The 18064-nt window shown below is 46.2% G+C and overlaps 1 protein-coding gene and 1 long non-coding RNA gene across 5 annotated transcripts in view; one reads left to right on the top strand and one right to left on the bottom strand.

Annotated features, from left to right (window-relative positions):
- LOC310671210 overlaps positions 1-18064 on the bottom strand; it is a 64722-nt gene that overhangs the window by 35462 nt on the left and 11196 nt on the right. The gene's annotated exons all lie outside the window — the stretch shown is intronic.
- Positions 1-18064, top strand: part of FAM107A (family with sequence similarity 107 member A) — a 35733-nt gene that overhangs the window by 10523 nt on the left and 7146 nt on the right. For all 4 annotated transcript variants that reach the window (XR_014507650.1, XR_014507651.1, XR_014507652.1 and 1 more), the window contains exon 2: positions 11322-11496. Coding sequence is in view for 1 of the 4 variants with exons in the window: in XM_083426825.1 (XP_083282951.1) it covers positions 11322-11496 (175 nt within the window). In the remaining 3 variants the exon portion in view is untranslated. The remainder of the gene's footprint in view (positions 1-11321; positions 11497-18064) is intronic.

Here is an 18064-nt window from a genome sequence, read left to right as displayed (position 1 = left end):
CCACTGTAATGAGAAGAATTTGAATGTTTAAATAGTTAGAAAAAATAGAATATGAAGCAGGAATGGGAAATTTAGGGAGCCATGGAAGGATGGACAGGAAGTCGATGGAATAGAATAATGGATTGAATAGAATAATGTATCTATTGTTTCTTCTCCAGTTCTGTATTTTGTACTCTTATGAATTCATAAATAAATAAAACAGTCAGCAGTGCTTTGATACTGGACAGGCTGGGTTGCAATTACATTTTGTTGTGGGACAAACATGGAAGGAAAGGATACATTGTGGGAAGAGCTGTAGCTCAGGGATAGAGCAGTTGCTTTGCATCCAGAAGGTCCCAGGTTCAATGCCCGGCTTCCTCAGGAAGGACTGGGAAGAAAGCTGCCAGTCAGTGTAGACTAGGCATCCCCAACCTTCGGCCATCCAGATGTTTTGGACTACAATTCCCATCATCCCTGACTTCTGGTCCTGTTAGCTAATAATAATAATAATAATAATATTTTATTTATTTATTTTATTCAAAAACCGGGCCCAGGGCGGCTAACAACAAATTTAAAACACTTAATTATAAAAGCAGCATAAAATACTGTATAAAAACATGAATAACGATAAAATTCAAAAATCAATTCAGGGGAAATAAGCATTAGATAATCCCCAGGGCTAGCTGGCTGAATTGGTCCTACTTGGGCCAGCGAGGAGACCAGGGGAGAATTAGCTGTGGTGTCTCAGAGCAGGTGATCTTCATAAAAGGGGAGGGGGAGGGAAGGGAAGGGAAATAAAAGATCAGGCTGAATTCAAATTAAAGGCCAGGCGGAATAGCATTGTCTTACAGGCCCGATGGAAGGAGGTTGAATCCTGAAGGGCCCTAGTCTCATGGGACAGAGCATTCCACCAGGTCGGAGCCATCACTGAAAAGGCCCTGGCCCTGGTGGAGGATAGTCTGACTTCCTTAGGGCCCGGCACCTCTAAACTATGGTTATTCATGGACCCCCTAAGCCACAAATGGATCATGGGAGTTGTAGGCCAAAACATCTGGAGAACCGCAGGTTGGGGGTAGACAGTACTGAGCTAAAGGGATCGCCAGTATGACATAAGACAGCATCCTACGCTCCTAAAGCAGTGGAAATGCAATTTGACGGCTATGATGTGTTCTGGATTCTCCGTTAAAAAAGGTGAGTAAGCAAAATATAGCACTTCCAGAGAAAAGGTTAGTGTTGAAGCCACCTTCGTACCACAGTGCAAAATCCTGGTCGACAGCACATTTCTAAAGATATTAGCAGAGCTGTAGGCAGTATGTAGGCTGAAAGTATCAGAGGAATTGATCGTCCTCCTAATTAAGAAAGATTTAAAGAAGTGGTCTTTTAGCTTGGATAAAAAACATCTATTGATGGATATGAAAGATTTAGGAGATCAAGAATTAAATTCCCAGGTATCAGGAAAAGGTTATTTATGTATGCAACAACTACGGCCCGTGTTTCATTAGCCCCCAAATGGAAAATGAGCGAGGCCCCAACTAAAGAAGAATGGAAACTTCAAGTTGACAGAATACGCACAACTTGCAGATTTAACAGACTTAACATATAGAATAAGAGAACAAGAAGAACATGCGTTTAAAGAAGATTGGAAAACGTTTATTGAATATATGGGAAATAATTGTGTACAGCTGAAAATGCTGGCAGCATTAAATTCAACAGTGTAAATAAGTTGTGTAATAATGGAAAACCAGTTGGTATAGTTTTTGTAAAATATGCAGGGATATAAGATATGCAAAATGAACCATGGAAAGAGAAGAAGGGAGGTCACTGATATCTTAAGTATGTAAAAAATTTATCTGAAATTGTAAAACAGAAAATTTAATAAAAATTGTATTTATTTCTTTTAAAAAAGAATGATGTAGAAAATTTGCTTAGGGAACATTTTTCATCCTCTGTCAAAGCACAAGAACTTGCGCTCACTTAATAGAATTAATAGGCAACAGCTTTAAGCAAATGACAATGCTTCTCTATGCAGCCTATTTTTATCTTGCCACAAAACATGGAAGTGGCCTTTTTAGCGTGATGCTTCTTTTTAGAAGGCTGGAAAAAAATAGGTTCTAATTTATTTATTTTTTAATTGAATTATCTGCTGCCAGTCTGCCATCAGCAACATAGCATCCTGGGCTGTTCCTCACAACTGTGGAGAAGCAGTTGCTGTGACATCATCACTCATGAGTTGGGTTTGAGCACAACCCTTCTAATGCCTCAGTATATAAATATGTAGGGACGTGGGTGGCGCTGTGGTCTAAACCACTGAGCCTCTTGGGCTTGCTGATCGGAAGGTCAGCGGTTCGAGTCCGTACGACGGAGTGAGCTCCTATTGCTCTGTCCCAGTTCCTGCCAACCTAGCAGTTTGAAAGCACGCCAGTGCAAGTAGATACATAGGTACCACTGTGGTGGGATGCTAAACGGCGTTTCTATGCACTCTGGTTTCTGTCACAGTGTTCCATTGTGTCAGAAGCGGTTTATTCCTGCTGGCCACATGACCCGGAAAGCTGTCTGTGGACAAACACCAGCTCCCTCGGCCTGAAAAGCAAGATGAATGCCACAACCCCATAGTTGCCTTTGATTGGATTTAACCATCCAGGCGTCTTTTACCATTTTTACCTATATAGGCAGTGTTCAACTGCCTTGCCATGGTCTGATTTTGCTGAAAACTCAGCACAGGTTGGATTTCCCCAAAGACTCGGGCACACTGAGTGTTTCTTGTCCAAAGCACTTGGATGTGCACATGTGCTGAGAGAACTGCATTGGCTGCCAATCAGCTATTGGGCCATGTTCCGGGCCTTGTTGCTAACAAATAAAAAGCCCTGAGCAGCTTTGGGACCAGGTTACCTAAAAGATAACCTACCCCTGTATCGACCTGCATCAATCTGTATTAGTCTGACCCTCCTTCTCAGATAACCCTTCCCTAGCAGAGATTGTTCCCATTTTAAAATGCTTCCCACCCCACCCCCGCTTCTCCTCCAGTTGCCATGGAGTCTAAAACATTACCAAATACCCCAAACAGATTGTAAATGATTGCCAGTGTGACTAATCTAATTCTGTCAGATGTGGTCTTAAGACTAGTTTGAACTGCAATGGTTTTGGCTATCTCTCGGCATAGAGATCAGCATCGCCAGCTGCCCTGATTTTACTCTTATGAGACAGGTGTGTAACAAGAAGGTGTTGCTGCCATCTTGGTCCGAGAGACCACGAGATGCCAAGTAAGAGACGTCATTGATAGATCTGTTATTGGATTTAACATTCATTGGTGAAAAGGAAGGTAGGGCTGTTATATTAGGAAATAAGGGACTCGGCTATACAACTGCAAATGAAAAGTTTTGAATGCGTCGTAAAGTGCAATATACAATTGTGACACCAGATGGCGAATGTGAGTTATAGCAAATTCAATGAATTTTTCAAAACGGTTTTTTTATAAAAAAACATTTCACAATGTTTTTAACGTGTGTGTAGATCCCACCCCAAACTGCAGAATGCTTTGTACACTGAACAGTGCTGTAGCAGGAATAACGTTGCTCCTTTTGAAAAGCAAAAGTGAACGAGGGAACAACAAGGTTTTCAAGTTTGTCGGTAAGTGATCAGAAGAGGGGAAATCAGAGAAAGAGGAAAACAATCAAGCAGAGATTGGACGCAGCTTCCCTTTTCTTTGTTGGGCGTTCCTACTTCATGCTAGCTGTTTCTTTGCAAGATCGTCTGCATTCTAAAGCTAAACGTTGCATTTTATCAGCCCAAAGGTCGTGTGCTGAAGCTCAGTATGTTTGCAAGCTGAACCTATGAAATCATTGAAGCTGACTTCAAGGGAGTTGTGCATAGGATTACAGCCACGCTGATCCTAATAAATGGGGTATTATTGTGTACTGCTACTCTGTGGTGTATGTGTGTACATATACATACGGTAGACCAACAGAGCTAGCGGCACTTCTGGACTCTCCTTGTGCACTTCAAAATGCCCCACTACTCCATGGCCTAATGATGTTGCCTTGTGGTTAAGGGCAGAAGCTATCAGGAGCAGTGGCGTAGCGTGGGTTGTCAGCACCCGGGGCAAGGCAAGTAATTTGTGCCCCCTAACCCGTGGATTGACGGGACGCGGGTGGCGCTGTGGGTTAAAGCCTCAGCACCTAGGACTTGCCGATCGAAAGGTCGGCGGTTCGAATCCCCACGGCGGGGTGCGCTCCCGTCGTTCGGTCCCAGCGCCTGCCAACCTAGCAGTTCGAAAGCACCCTTGGGTGCAAGTAGATAAATAGGGACCACTTACCAGTGGGAAGGTAAACGGCGTTCCGTGTGCTGCGCTGGCTCGCCAGATGCAGCTTGTCACGCTGGCCACGTGACCCGGAAGTGTCTGCGGACAGCGCTGGCTCCCGGCCTATGGAGTGAGATGAGCGCACAACCCTAGAGTCTGGCAAGACTGGCCCGTACGGGCAGGGGTACCTTTACCTTTACCTTTTAACCCGTGGATTTGCGCCCCCTAACCCCCAGATGTTGCACCCGGTGCGGCCGGGGCCCCCCCCTGCACCCCCCACGCTACGCCACTGATCAGGAGGAAGTTCCGGATCTAGGTGTAAGATTCAAAATGTTGATGACTACAGGAAAAAAATGCCAAGATCCTAGTTATTGAGTGCTACGTGTCCTGTTAGCTTTGCCACGTCAATATTCAGAAACTGCTCCCTTTGTTTCCAGAGAGAACCACACATTCCTTACGAAGCTCGTGCTTCTGCAAGGTGAGGTCCAGCAAAAACCTGCTATACCTCTCCTTTTTGTAAATATTTGTCTGAAACTCACTCGGCTTGTTGAAGTATGTTCATGCTTCAGTCACTCTGAGCTCTGCACTGATCCATACAATCTTTCTGGCAATCCTTCTGAGCTGTCTCCGGGTCAAGATTCTGTTCTCTGTCAAGCCAGGCACCTGGTAATGTTTGCAAGTGCACCGTGCTCTGCATGCTGCTCAGTGCCGGCCCTACTATCGGGCAGGATGAGGTGGCCCCCTCAGGCAGCAGGTGTTGGGGAGCAAGGCAGTGTTGAGGGTGTTGGGGGACAGGTCTGTTTTTTCCACGCAGACTGTCTGCACCCTCTAAGCCAGCCTGCTGCCCTCAGGTATGGTGGGAGATATGCTGTCCTGTTACCAGCATTGAAATAAGATTCAACCGGCCGTCCTGTCGGCTTCTGTACATGGAATAGGAGGAAGGGCGCCATCTTGCCTTTTGCCACAGGCGGCAAAATGTCTTGAGCCAGCCCTGGTACTGCTGCACAAGACAAAAGCCGCTATTATTCTCACAGGCCGGGGTGGGAAACTTCTTTAGTCCAGCAAGCCTGATCCTTATCTGCCCCACCTCCACCCCCCATAGGCCAATTCTGGCAGATGGGCAGGACAATCCACCAGCAATCACTTGATGTCAGCACAATATTGGCAGGTGGTTTGTCCAATCAAAGCCCCTTGCTCGGCTCTTCCCAAGGGCCTGGCAGTGCCTTGGTTTTCAGGCACTTACAAACCATAGAGAGCCAGTGTGGTGTAGTGGTTAAGAGCGGTAGTCTCGTAATCTGGGGAACCGGGTTCGCGTCTCCGCTCCTCCACATGCAGCTGCTGGGTGACCTTGGGCCAGTCACACTTCTTTGAAGTCTCTCAGCCCCACTCACCTCACAGAGTGTTTGTTGTGGGGGAGGAAGGGAAAGGAGAATGTTAGCCGCTTTGAGACTCCTTAAAGGGAGTGAAAGGCGGGATATCAAATCCAAACTCTTCTTCTTCTTCTTCTTCTAGAGCAAGGAGATTTGCCAGCCATCTGTCAGATGTTTCGGAAGCAGCATGCAAAGAGCACAGGAGTGGCTTTCAGCAAGTGTTGAAAAGTGTGCACGCTTTCACACAAGCCCTTGTACATGTGTTAAGACGGCTTGTGCCTGCATTCAGTGTAATGTGTGAACAAGCCTTTTGTTTCCGTTTTTGGCCAGAGCAAGGAGGAGCTCCCGACCTCAGTCTTGATACCTTCCTGTCCACTCATTGCCATCGATTTCTTTGGTTTCGAACCTTCTGGGATGTCGTCAGATTAATTCAGCCTCTCTTTGCGAGAACAAAGTCCAGCCCTCTTCAGTGAGGAGCTCAGGGGTTATGTAAGAGCGAGAGGGATGAATAACAACTGGAGGCTGTTCCTTTCTCCTGACAGATTGCCCAGGAACTGGCGTCTCCCTGCTCCTCTCATTTTACACTCATATATCCAAGTGGGAACACTTGTTTGTCACAAAGGCCGAGGGATCGCAAAACAAAAGGCTCTCCAGCTTCTCATTTTCCTTTACTTTAGAGGGCAAATTAAATAGGTTTTCAAGGTTGTTTCTTTCTTCCCCTCCAACGTTTCAAAAAATGCATTTCAATGGACAAGTGGAGAGTTTTTTGTGGGAGTCAACAACCATTGGATATCAAAGCCAGTGTATGACTTCAGCAAGAGCATTTTATTTGACTTTCATAAACTAGAGAGGCAGTGTGGTGTAGTGATTGGTGCATCAGACTCTGAGTGGCAGAAACTTGGTCCAGATCCCTACTCAGCCATGAAGCTCACTGAGCGGCTTTGGCCCTATCACACATCTCAACTCAACCTACCTCAGGGGGTAAAAGTGAGGGGTGGGGAGACTTAGGAACACAGGGAGCTGCCTTATGATGAGTCAGACCATTAGTCCACCGACCCCAGTATTGTCTACACTGGCTGGCAGAGGCTCTGCAGGGTTTCAGACAGGGGTCTGTCTAAACAGACACCTGGCTTGAGAGCAGTACATGTGAAAAGGATCTAGGAGTCTTGGTTCACCATAAACTTGACATGAGCCAGCAGTGTGACGCAGCAGCTAAAAAAGCCAATGCAATTCTGGGCTGCATCAATCGGAGTATAGCATCTAGATCAAGGGAAGTAATAGTGCCACTGTATTCTGCTCTGGTCAGACCTCACCTGGAGTACTGTGTCCAGTTCTGGGCACCACAGTTCAAGAAGGACACTGACAAACTGGAGGGCAACCAAAATGGTCAAAGGCCTGGAAACGATGCCTTATGAGGAACGGCTAAGGGAGCTGGGCATGTTTAGCCTGGAGAAGAGGAGGTTAAGGGGTGATATGATAGCCATGTTCAAATATATAAAAGGATGTCACATAGAGGAGGGAGAAAGGTTGTTTTCTGCTGCTCCAGAGAAGCGGACACGGAGCAATGGATCCAAACTACAAGAAAGAAGATTCCACCTAAACATTAGGAAAAACTTCCTGACAGTAAGAGCTGTTCGACAGTGGAATTTGCTGCCAAGGAGTGTGGTGGAGTCTCCTTCTTTGGAGGTCTTTAAGCAGAGGCTTGACAACCATATGTCAGGAGTGCTCTGGTGGTGTTTCCTGCTTGGCAGGGGGTTGGACTCGATGGCCCTTGTGGTCTCTTCCAACTCTATGATTCTATGATTCTAAACCCCACCTGGAGGTGCCAAGGACTAGACCTGGGCCCTTTTGCTGATGCTCTGACCATGTGTGTCACCTTTTCCTTGGAACAAAGGTGGGATATAAATGTTTTAACCACATACAGTGATACTTAATTCGTTCTGGAGTTCCGTTCTGAACCTGAAACTGTTCTTAACCTGAGGCAACACTTCAGCTAATGGGGCCTCCCGCTGCCGCCGCATGATTTCTGTTCTCATCCTGAGGTAAAGTTCTTAACCCGAGGTACTATTTCTGGGTTAGCGGAGTCTGTAACCTGAAGCGTCTGTAACCTGAAGTGTCTGTAACCCGAGGTACCACTGTATCGATCTGGCAACGAACAGGCTCTAGGTTCTTCCCTGGTTTTGTAGCAGCTCCCAACAAAATCCTCTGAGGGAAGAAAGTGGGACTGAGGTGCTTGATCTCACCTCACCCATGATGGAAACATCCTTCCCTTAGAATCATAGAGTTGGAAGCGACTCTGAGGATCATCTAGTCCAAACCTCTGCAATGCAGGAATATTCCCTTTATGGGGAATTGAACCAGCAACCTTGACATTATCAGCACCACATCCAGGACCATTGCTGGCAAGTTGGTAGTCATTTTGCAATCATTATCAAAACTTGTGGGGTAGGTCAATCTTATGACCATCTTACAGATGAGAAACTCAGGCTGGAGATAGCAACATAATGCAGAAAGCAAGGTCTCGTTAATAATAATAATTTATTATTTATACCCCACCCATCTGGCTGGGTTTCGCCAGCCACTCTGAGCGGCTCCCAACAGAATATTAAAAACACGATACAACATCAAACATTAAAAACTTCCCTATACAGGGCCGACTTCAGATGTCTTCTAAAAGTCAGGTAGTTGTTTATTTCATTGACATCTGATGGGAGGGCATTCCACATAGAGGGCGCCACCACGAAGAAAGCCCTCTGCCTCGTTCCCGGTAACTTCGCTTCTCACAGTGAGGGAACTGCCAGAAGGCCCTTGGCACTGGATCTCAGTGTCTGGGCAGAACAATGGCAATGGAGACGCTCCTTCAGGTATACTGGGCCAAGGCCGTTTAGGGCAAGCTTCCTCAAACTCGGCCCTCCAGATGTTTTTGGCCTACAACTCCCATGGTCCCTAGCTAGCAGGACCAGTCGTCAGGGATGATGGGAATTGTAGTCTCAAAAACATCTGAAGGGCCGAATTTGAGGAAGCCTGGTTTAGGGCTTTAAAGGTCAGTACCAACATTTTGAATTGTGCTCGGAAACATACTGGGAGCCAATGTAGGTCTTTCAGGACCGGTCTTGTTCAAGGATCTCCTATGTCCTGGCCCCACATCTCTCCCTCCACTACCTGGCTTGTAGTATTGCCATATACCCTGCAAGGATGCTTCCAGGTGATCTGTTCATTGAACATTCATCCTAAACTGTTTTGGCAGGGAGTTCAGATGAAGTTGGCTATTCAGTGAGCATCCATTCTGACTTACTGGTGGAGATGTTAGACAGCGCTGCACCAAAGCAAGTTCATTTCCCCATCGCTTTGCTTATCGCAAAAACGAAATGAAACCCAGCCTTTTGGGGAAATTAGTTTGCTGTGCAAAAACCTCTCAGTCAACCCAAATTTGCTGGCATGTGGCTGAACCCCACCTGAAAATAGTGACAGTCTGGATTCTGGAAGCACCCCAAGATTCTTGCTTCCAAAGCGGTGGAAGAAGCATTTAAAAACCACACACACTGTTTCTGAAAAAGTTTTACAAAGGAAGGAGCAGTTCCAACAAGGATCATTCCTAGATGTGGAGCTGCACTTTCTTGAGTACAGCAGCTGTTTCTTGTTTCATAAGAGGTCAGGGTGAGTCGCAGGTCTTTGTCTCAACAACGGTGGCCAAGCTGGACAAAACTAGCCAGCCTCTCTCTCCCTGCTAGCCGAATGGGGTTTGCGACAGATGCAAAACAATTTGGTGCACGGAGCGGCTGGATCCGCTACCCTGCAGCGTTTAATTGCAGCATTGAACTTTTCGCCCCAATTATGCTGATGTAATCAGTTGTGATTTATTTTTCTCCCCTTCCCTTGACCCCCCCTGCCCCACCCCGGTGGGACACTGGCCCAGTTAGCATGCGATGCAGCAGGAAGCGGCTTCAGCACTGTGAATTCTGTTTTTCATGTATATGGGTTCTATCAGGTCGTAATTCACTTAACGCTGCTCTGCTTCTTCTTCTCTGCTCTCACTCTGACATTTCCAACGTTTGGTACAAGTCCGGCAATATCACTCTGGCATGCAGGGCGTAGGCAGTCACAGAAGTGGAGGAATGGGGCAGAAAGGTGGGGGGAAATGGAGTTCAAGCTGAATATTTTAGGCAGCATGGTCAAGGATGATGGGAGTCGTTGGGGCTGAAATACATCCGGATTTTTCCAGACATTGCCGAGATTTCAAAGGCGGAAGTGACATCCAGGGGGAATTTCCGGAAAGCTCAACAATTTCGGGCTGTTTTAAGCTCAACAATTCTGGGGTCTTACTAATGAAGAGCTCAACAACTTTCAGGGTGTCCTGGTTTTTTACTTTTTGAAAGATGGCAACCCTAGGAGTTGTAGCCCCGGCATTTGCAGGGTACCATGTCGTGGCCTACCTTGCTGGAGGGTCACTCAAAGGACCACCACTCATGCATTGAGGAAGGGAGTGGCGTTGAGCCTGCCAGACCCACTTCTGCAGCACCCACATTGCCGACCAGCTCTAGGGATGTGGGGCCCAGTGCACAAAAGGAGGACCTAAGAACATAAGAAGAAGCCTTCTTGATCAGGTCAATGTCGAGCATCCTGTTCTCCTGTGCCTATGGGAAGTCAGGGAGCATGGCATGAGCTCAACAGCCCTCTGCCTATCTGCAATTCCCAGCCACTGGCCTTCGGAAGCGCATTACCTCTGACAGTGGAACATAGCCATCATGGTTAGTAGCCACGGATGAATCTCTTCCATGCAAGGGGGAATCCTGGACCAATCAGGATTCCCATCCCCCTTGTATGGGGGCAGGGGTTGTGGAGCTCTATGCGCAGGGATGGTTGGTGAGCAGTGTGGCTCATGTGTGCAATGCCAGGATAAAGGTAAAGGGAGCCCTGACCATTAGGTCCAGTTGTGGCCGACTCTGGGGTTGGGGCGCTCATCTTGCTTCCGGGTCATGTGGCCAGCATGACTAAACCACTTCTGGCGAACCAGAGCAGTGCATGAAAACGCCGTTTACCTTCCCGCCGGAGTGGTACCTATTTATCTACTCGCACTGGCGGCTTTCGAACTGCTAGGTTGGCAGGAGCAGGGACCGAGCAACGGGAGCTGACCCCATTGCAGGGATTCAAACCGCCGACCTTCTGATCGGCAAGCCCTAGGCTCAGTGGTTTAGACCACAGCACCACCCGCGTCCCTGCAATGCCAGGATACACAGCAATTATAAATCACACACACACACACAGAGAGAGAGAGCTTTTTTTTCAGCCAGAACTCAGTTCTGCCACCTCTCAGGTGGACGCCATTGCCATTATAAGAGAACAAGGGAGGCGTTTGTAGTGAGTTCCGGCACATTCTTTCAAGAGGTGAGGGGATCTGTGTGGAACTCTCCACACACAGAGTCAAAACATGAGTTAGTCCTCCAAAAGCTTAGAGAGCTCAGCTCAAACGCCATGCAAGAGGTCCAGTGCAAACTGCTTACTTACTGTCATGAAATGACATTGCTCAGGTAGTCTTTGTAATCCGGAAGGGCACAGACTTGAGATGATTCATATATACAGTATATATCGTGAAGAAGAAAAAAATAATAATAATAACCCAGAGGCCTTCTTTCTTTCTTTCTCTCCTCCCCCTCCCCCCTCTTTCCCCCTCCTAGCATCTATGTATACTGAAATACAGAGAGAGAGGCCAGATATTGGGAATATCATGACTCATCCAGATTACATTGACGGAAACCCTGACCTTATCAAACCTAAAAAGCTGCTCAACCCTGTCAGAGCCTCGAAAAGCCATCAAGAACTTCATAGGGAGCTGCTTATGAATCACAAGAGGTGAGGAAAAAGATCCAGCACAGCTGTTTACTGCACCCTAACCTCAAAGTGAGTAGAATTATGAACTAGGAAGAAGAAGCAGGCCCCGTGTCTATGGACAATTGTACCGCTGACCTGCATAGTTTATTCTACTTGTGAAAACTGGAATATGCCATGTCCTTCCACATCCCAGACTATGGATTTTTCCCCCCTCCAGGCCTTTGGCCTGTGAGCTGGGGGTTGGGGGGGGGGAATAGATTTTAAGAGTCCTTCTTAGAGCCTTATTTTTTTTTGTAAAAAAATAATAATTGCAGAATAGAGGCCAGGAGTCATAATAAAGGGCAGGGATTGGTGTGAAGCAAATAGATCCTTCCCTCTAATTAGCATGAGTCTCATTGGGAAATGGCACCTTTTGTAGCTTTTTTCCCCACAAGCCACGATGACTAGGAAGTTGCTCTGTTGAATGAAAAGGAAAGCTGACATTTTAAGCACAGAAGCCTCCACGCACCCACATCCGTGCTAGAACAGAGCTATATAGTCATTTTGAACAGTTTATTATTATTATTATTATTATTATTATTATTATTATTATTATTAATAATAATATAATTATTATTATTAATTTGTTGGCTTCCAACAAAGATTAAAAATACATTAAAATGTCACACATTGAAAACTTCCCTGAACAGGGCTTCCTTCAGACGTCTTCTAAATGTCAGGTAGTTGTTTATCTCTTTGACATCTGATGGGAGGGCGTTCCACAGTGTGGGTGCCACTACCGAGAAGGCCCTCTGCCTGCTTCCCTTTAGCTTTGCTTCTCACAGTGAGGGAACTGCCAGAAGGCCCTCGGTGCTGGAACTCAGCGTCTGGGCAGAACGATGGGGGTGGAGACGCTCCTTCAGGTATATCGGGAGCAATTAGGATAGTAGACCATAGCTGAGCAGTAGGGCATGTGCTTTATAATGTTTATATGAAGAAATTCCCTGGCGCCCCCGCTTTAAAGGATCAGGTAGCAACTGGCTCCTCCACAGGTCTGCCCCTGCTAGTCATGCAGCACGATGGGGAAATCGATGGACCGGCCAGGCTTCTGATAATCCATGCCAGATTCTGGAATTCTAGCCCTGGAATCAATGTGAATGTCTCCATAACTATTCCAATTAGCACAGGCAGGCCTTTCCTTTTAAAATTTATCCATCTTTACTCTTTCGTCCCCCCCCCCCCTTTTAACATTCACCTGCTGGTCCATTGTATGACAATGTCGGTAGCTCTTTTGTTTCTCTTTTAAAATAAATAAATATATCATTATTTAAAATCACAAAGTCTGAGTGGACACGCACTCCTACACCAGAGAAGCCTGCACACAATTCAAGTCACGTTTTGTAATCTCGCCTTGGGTTCTTGCGGCGTCAATAGAGCCAGAAGAACGTCAGCTCCCGCCCGAGATTTCCCCAAACTCTCCGAAGAGGTACATATATTTATAGATGAAAGGAAGACAGGGTTGCTTGTAAAGGTCCTCCTAGATAAAAGGAAGCAGAAGAGCTGGTAAATATCCTGTCCGCTTCCAAGCCACATCCGCTAGCATTGTTTGTTTTATGAAGCATGCATCTTGTTTGAAAAGGGCAGGCAGGGGGCAGTTAGGCTATGGAGTGAGCTGGATCATTAGCATATGTACCGTATTTTTCGCTCTATAAGACGCACCAGACCACAAGACGCACCTAGTTTTTGGAGGCGGAAAACAAGAAAAAAATTATTCTGAATCTCAGAAGCCAGAACAACAAGAGGGATCGCTACGCAGTGAAAGCAGCAATCCCTCTTGCTGTTCTGGCTTCTGGGATAGCTGCGCAGCCTGCATTCGCTCCATAAGACGCACACACATTTCCCCTTACTTTTTAGGAGGGAAAAAGTGAGTCTTATAGGGCAAAAAATACGGTATTTATTCATGCATTCGTCCATTTATAAATTTGTATTCCACCTTTCAGGGCAAAAAAACAACAACACCCTCCCTAGCTGGCTTAGAACTAAAACAATCATTTGTGGTGGGTGGGTGTAGCTTAGAAGCAGTGGGTAGTAGCTTAGAGCTGTAGCTTAGAGGCAGTGGGTCTGCTTTGAATGCAGAAGATTCCTGGTTCTGTCCCTGGCATTCCTGCCTAAAACTCTGGAGAGCTGCTGGCAGTCAATGTAGGCAAAGTATTGAGCTAGATTATCAGGGTCGTCTTACCCTTAGGCACTAGGGGTGCAGGGCACCCGGGCGTTGGGCTCTCAGGGCATAGCTGTCAACTTACAGATTTGAAAATAAGGGACCAGCAGCCTCGAAAATAAGGGATCAGCAGCGAAAATAAGGGACTTTCAGGGCACAGGTATGTTCAACTTCTGAGCCCCTCCAAGCCAAAGGCAGAAAGCTCAGCTGGCAGCCAAACGAAGCCTCAAGCAGTGGTTCCCACAGCGCAGCAGCCCGGCAAAGGGGGTGCAGCAAGGAAAACCACCGTCACCTCTCCGCTGGGAAGCGCTGAGCAAAGGCGAGTCCCCAGGCAACGCGGCCGATTTGATCAGCACAAGGCATGCAAGCTCCACCTCCCCAGTCGTTCTTAGACTCCTTATTGGGTGAGCAATGCAGCCAAGCAACACAGTTGGAGCCTCCCTCCTTCTTGGCCGGCAGGGAGGGAGGGAGAGGAGCTGCTTCCTTTGAAACCCGGGAAATTTAAGGGACATCATCAATAAGGGACAGCAGCGGGACATGGGGCTGGGATAAGGGTCTTTCCCGCCAAATAAGGGACGGTTGACAGCTCTGTCTCAGCGGCACCAGACTGAGAGTCCCGGGCCCAAAAGTTGAGCCCAGGGAAGAGCCCACCCGTCAGTTGGGGCACCGCGGTAGGCTCAAACTCTGCCCCACGAGTTCGGGGGCAACCGAGCCAGCAAGATGCTGAGGCGGCCAGCCAGCTCCTCCCTCCTGCGCGCCTGGGACTGGGGAACCTGGGGGGGGGTGCCAGGTGGATCTTTGCAGCCCGGCACCGCATATACTTAAGACAGCCCTGTAGATGATGGACCAATGGCCTGGCTCAATTTAAGGCAGCTTCCTATGTTCCTCTGTAGATACAATTAAGACAGCCCCCAAAACCAGATAATAATGGCAGCAGCTAATAATGGTAGCATGCTTACCTGTGGAGCCAGGAGCACCTTTTATTCCATGCTGTGTGTATCCTGCCTGCTTCCATCTGACAAGATTAGGATCTGCAACAGAATTCATCATCTTCACAATCTTAATACCTACCTGTGCTGGAAGCGTATTGGTTTGAATACCAGTTTAATTGTCGCAACATCTTCGAAACGGTCTCAGGCCTGAAGCATATTTAGTGCCCATCTAAATACAGCAGAGATCTTGGAGATCTGCGGTTGCCTCAGCAGGCAACATACCAGATCTGAAGGAATCTGCAGATCTGAAGGAATCTGATTCCTATCTCCAGGTTGAGAATCCAAGGCAAGTTATTGGGTGCCCTCTACTTAGGAGCAGATTTTTGCTCTCCTCTTCTGTGGGTCTTCAGCACTTGTTTTTAGCTGTACAGTGGTACCTTGGTTCTCAAACTTAATCCGTTCCAGAAGTCCGTTCCAAAACCAAAGCGTTCCAAAACCAAGGCACGCTTTCCCATAGAAAGTAATGCAAAACGGATTAATCCGTTCCAGACTTTTAAATACAACCCCTAAAACAGCAATTTAACATGAATTTTACTATCTAACGAGACCATTGATCCATAAAATGAAAGCAATAATCAATGTGCTGTACTATAAAATAAATAAGATAATATTGTAGATGATAAAAATTACAGGTTTTTTTCCCTTGCCTGTACTGATGATAGTCATTGTTTGGATGGGGGTTTTTTATCCATTTCCACAGACACACAATCAATCAAACGGTAGCTGAACTGGGTTCCACACAGTCACAAAAACAAATTAACCGGAAAAGCCTCAAAAACAAAAACGCAAAATAAATAGCAAAAACAAAAGCACCAAACTTAATCCGTTCCGGAAGTCTGTTTGACGTCCAAAATGTTCAAAAACCAAGGCTCAGCTTCTGATTGGTGCAGGTGCCCTGGAAACAACAGCCGCATCGGACGTTCAGCTTCCAAAAAATGTTTGAAAACCGGAACACTTACTTCCGGGCTTTTGGTGTTTGAGAACCAAGGTGTTTGAAAACCAAGGTACCACTGTATATATTTATTTCACAAGCTTGGACATAGAAGGGGGCCTCTCTAAGAATCCCATCTACACTATACTTTAAAAACCGTATCATACCTCTTTATCCAGTCAGGGCTTTCTCTGAAGAATCCTGGCATCTGTCACTTGTTAAGGGTGCTGTGAGTTTGCCTGTTTGCCTCACAGAGTTGCAGTGGTTTAACAGTCAACTCATCTTCCTAGGGAACAAACCACAATCCCCAGGGTTAGTTCTGGAGTGGGGAGGAGGCACGACTATAGAGTGCAGATGTTGCCTTATACAGAGAGACCATTGGTCCCTCCAGTCCAGACATGATTGACCATGTTCTCCAAGCTCTCTGCCAATTCATAGAATCATAGAGTTGGAAGAGACCACAAGGGCCTTCGAGTCCAACCCCCTGCCAAGCAGGAAACACCATCAGAGCACTCCTGACATATGGTTGTCAAGCCTCTGCTTAAAGACCTCCAAAGAAGGAGACTCCACCACACTCCTTGGCAGCAAATTCCACTGTTGAACAGCTCTTACTGTCAGGAAGTTCTTCCTAATGTTTAGGTGGAATCTTCTTTCTTGTAGTTTGGATCCATTGCTCCATGTCCGCTTCTCTGGAGCAGCAGAAAACAACCTTTCTCCCTCCTCTATGTGACATCCTTTTATATATTTGAACATGGCTATCATATCACCCCTTAACCTCCTCTTCTCCAGGCTAAACATGCCCAGCTCCCTTAGCCATTCCTCATAAGGCATCGTTTCCAGGCCTTTGACCATTTTGGTTGCCCTCCTCTGGACACGTTCCAGTTTGTCAGTGTCCTTCTTGAACTGTGGTGCCCAGAACTGGACACAGTACTCCAGGTGAGGTCTGACCAGAGCAGAATACAGTGGCACTATTACTTCCCTTGATCTAGATGCTATACTCCTATTGATGCAGCCCAGAATTGCATTGGCTTTTTTAGCTGCCGCGTCACACTGTTGGCTCATGTCAAGTTTGTGGTCAACCAAGACTCCTAGATCCTTTTCACACGTACTGCTCTCAAGCCAGGTGTCGCCCATCTTGTATTTGTGCCTCTCATTTTTTTTGCCCAAGTGAAATACTTTACATTTGATGTTTGTTGTTGTTGTTGTTGTTGTTGTTGTTGTTGTTAAAAACAGTCAAGATCTTGATAAGCTTCAAGAGACGTCATCTGAGCAGGGTGACCAAAAGGTCAAAGAATGTAAACAGTAGCATTAGAGCAAAAAACCCATTCAAACACACCACACTGACTAAGGCCACACATCCGCACCATGCAGTTATAGCACTCTTATGCCACATTAACAGCCATTGAATCCTGACCCAACTTTGCTCAAGTCAGTATGAAGGGCAGTGGCCACTGCTTACAGTACTGAACTTAAGAAGAAGAAGAAGAAGAAGAAGAAGAAGAAGAAGAAGAAGAAGAAGAAGAGTTTGGATTTGATATCCCGCCTTTCACTCCCCTTCAGGAGTCTCAAAGCGGCTAACATTCTCCTTTCCCTTCCTTTGAAGTCTTTGAGAGACTTCAGAGAAGTGTGACTGGCCCAAGGTCACCCAGCAGCTGCATGTGGAGGAGTGGAGACGCGAACCCGGTTCCCCAGATTACAAATATACCGCTCTTAACCACAACACCGCACTGACTCTCAGATCAATTGGTGCAGGAACTATTTGCAGCAAAAACTGCCAGAGGTATTCTGGTGTAAGATTATTGGTTGAATTACTCCCCCTGCTGGTAGATGGTAAAGTGGCTGAGATTTATTATTATTTTTTTAAGTTGGTCAAACTTGGAAATGTCATGCTTAATTAAAACATTTCTTTTTACACTTTTTCCATACAATTTTAAGGGTACACCCAGTTGATCACAGAGAGTAGTGGGGCAGGGGATAATTTTGGATAAAGCTTTTGCGCTGATGCATGATTTGTCATACATAAAGTTGCCTCACTGATCAAATACAGTATTCTCAAATATTTTCCATTGTCATGAAGTGGGACCTCCAGGAGTCTGTAACTTTCCTTTTCCCATTCATTCATTTCTTATATTTCTATGCTGCTTTTTACTCTCATGAGTCACAAAGCGGCTTATATATGATAAATAACAACATAGCAGAACGTCGCAGTTGCAACACAGATGATATACAAATTACCAAGTCATCAATAAAGTGACCACCTCCTATAAAACATTAACAAAACAACGTTAAAAAAATAGATAACAGCCCAACCCCGAGAAAAGTCATATTATAAAGTTCACAAAGTGCTTACAATCCACAAAACAGTACAGTGGTATCTCGGGTAAAGAACTTAATTCGTTCTGGAGGTCCGTTCTTGACCTGAAACTGAAATTAATTATAAAATTAATTCAAATCAGATTAATGGCAACC

Source organism: Podarcis tiliguerta (genome assembly GCF_965153285.1).
Source record: "Podarcis tiliguerta genome assembly, chromosome: 2".
Taxonomy (NCBI): domain Eukaryota; kingdom Metazoa; phylum Chordata; class Lepidosauria; order Squamata; family Lacertidae; genus Podarcis; species Podarcis tiliguerta.
Note: the sequence above shows the minus strand (reverse complement) of the source record. Positions and strands in the feature narration are given on the sequence as shown.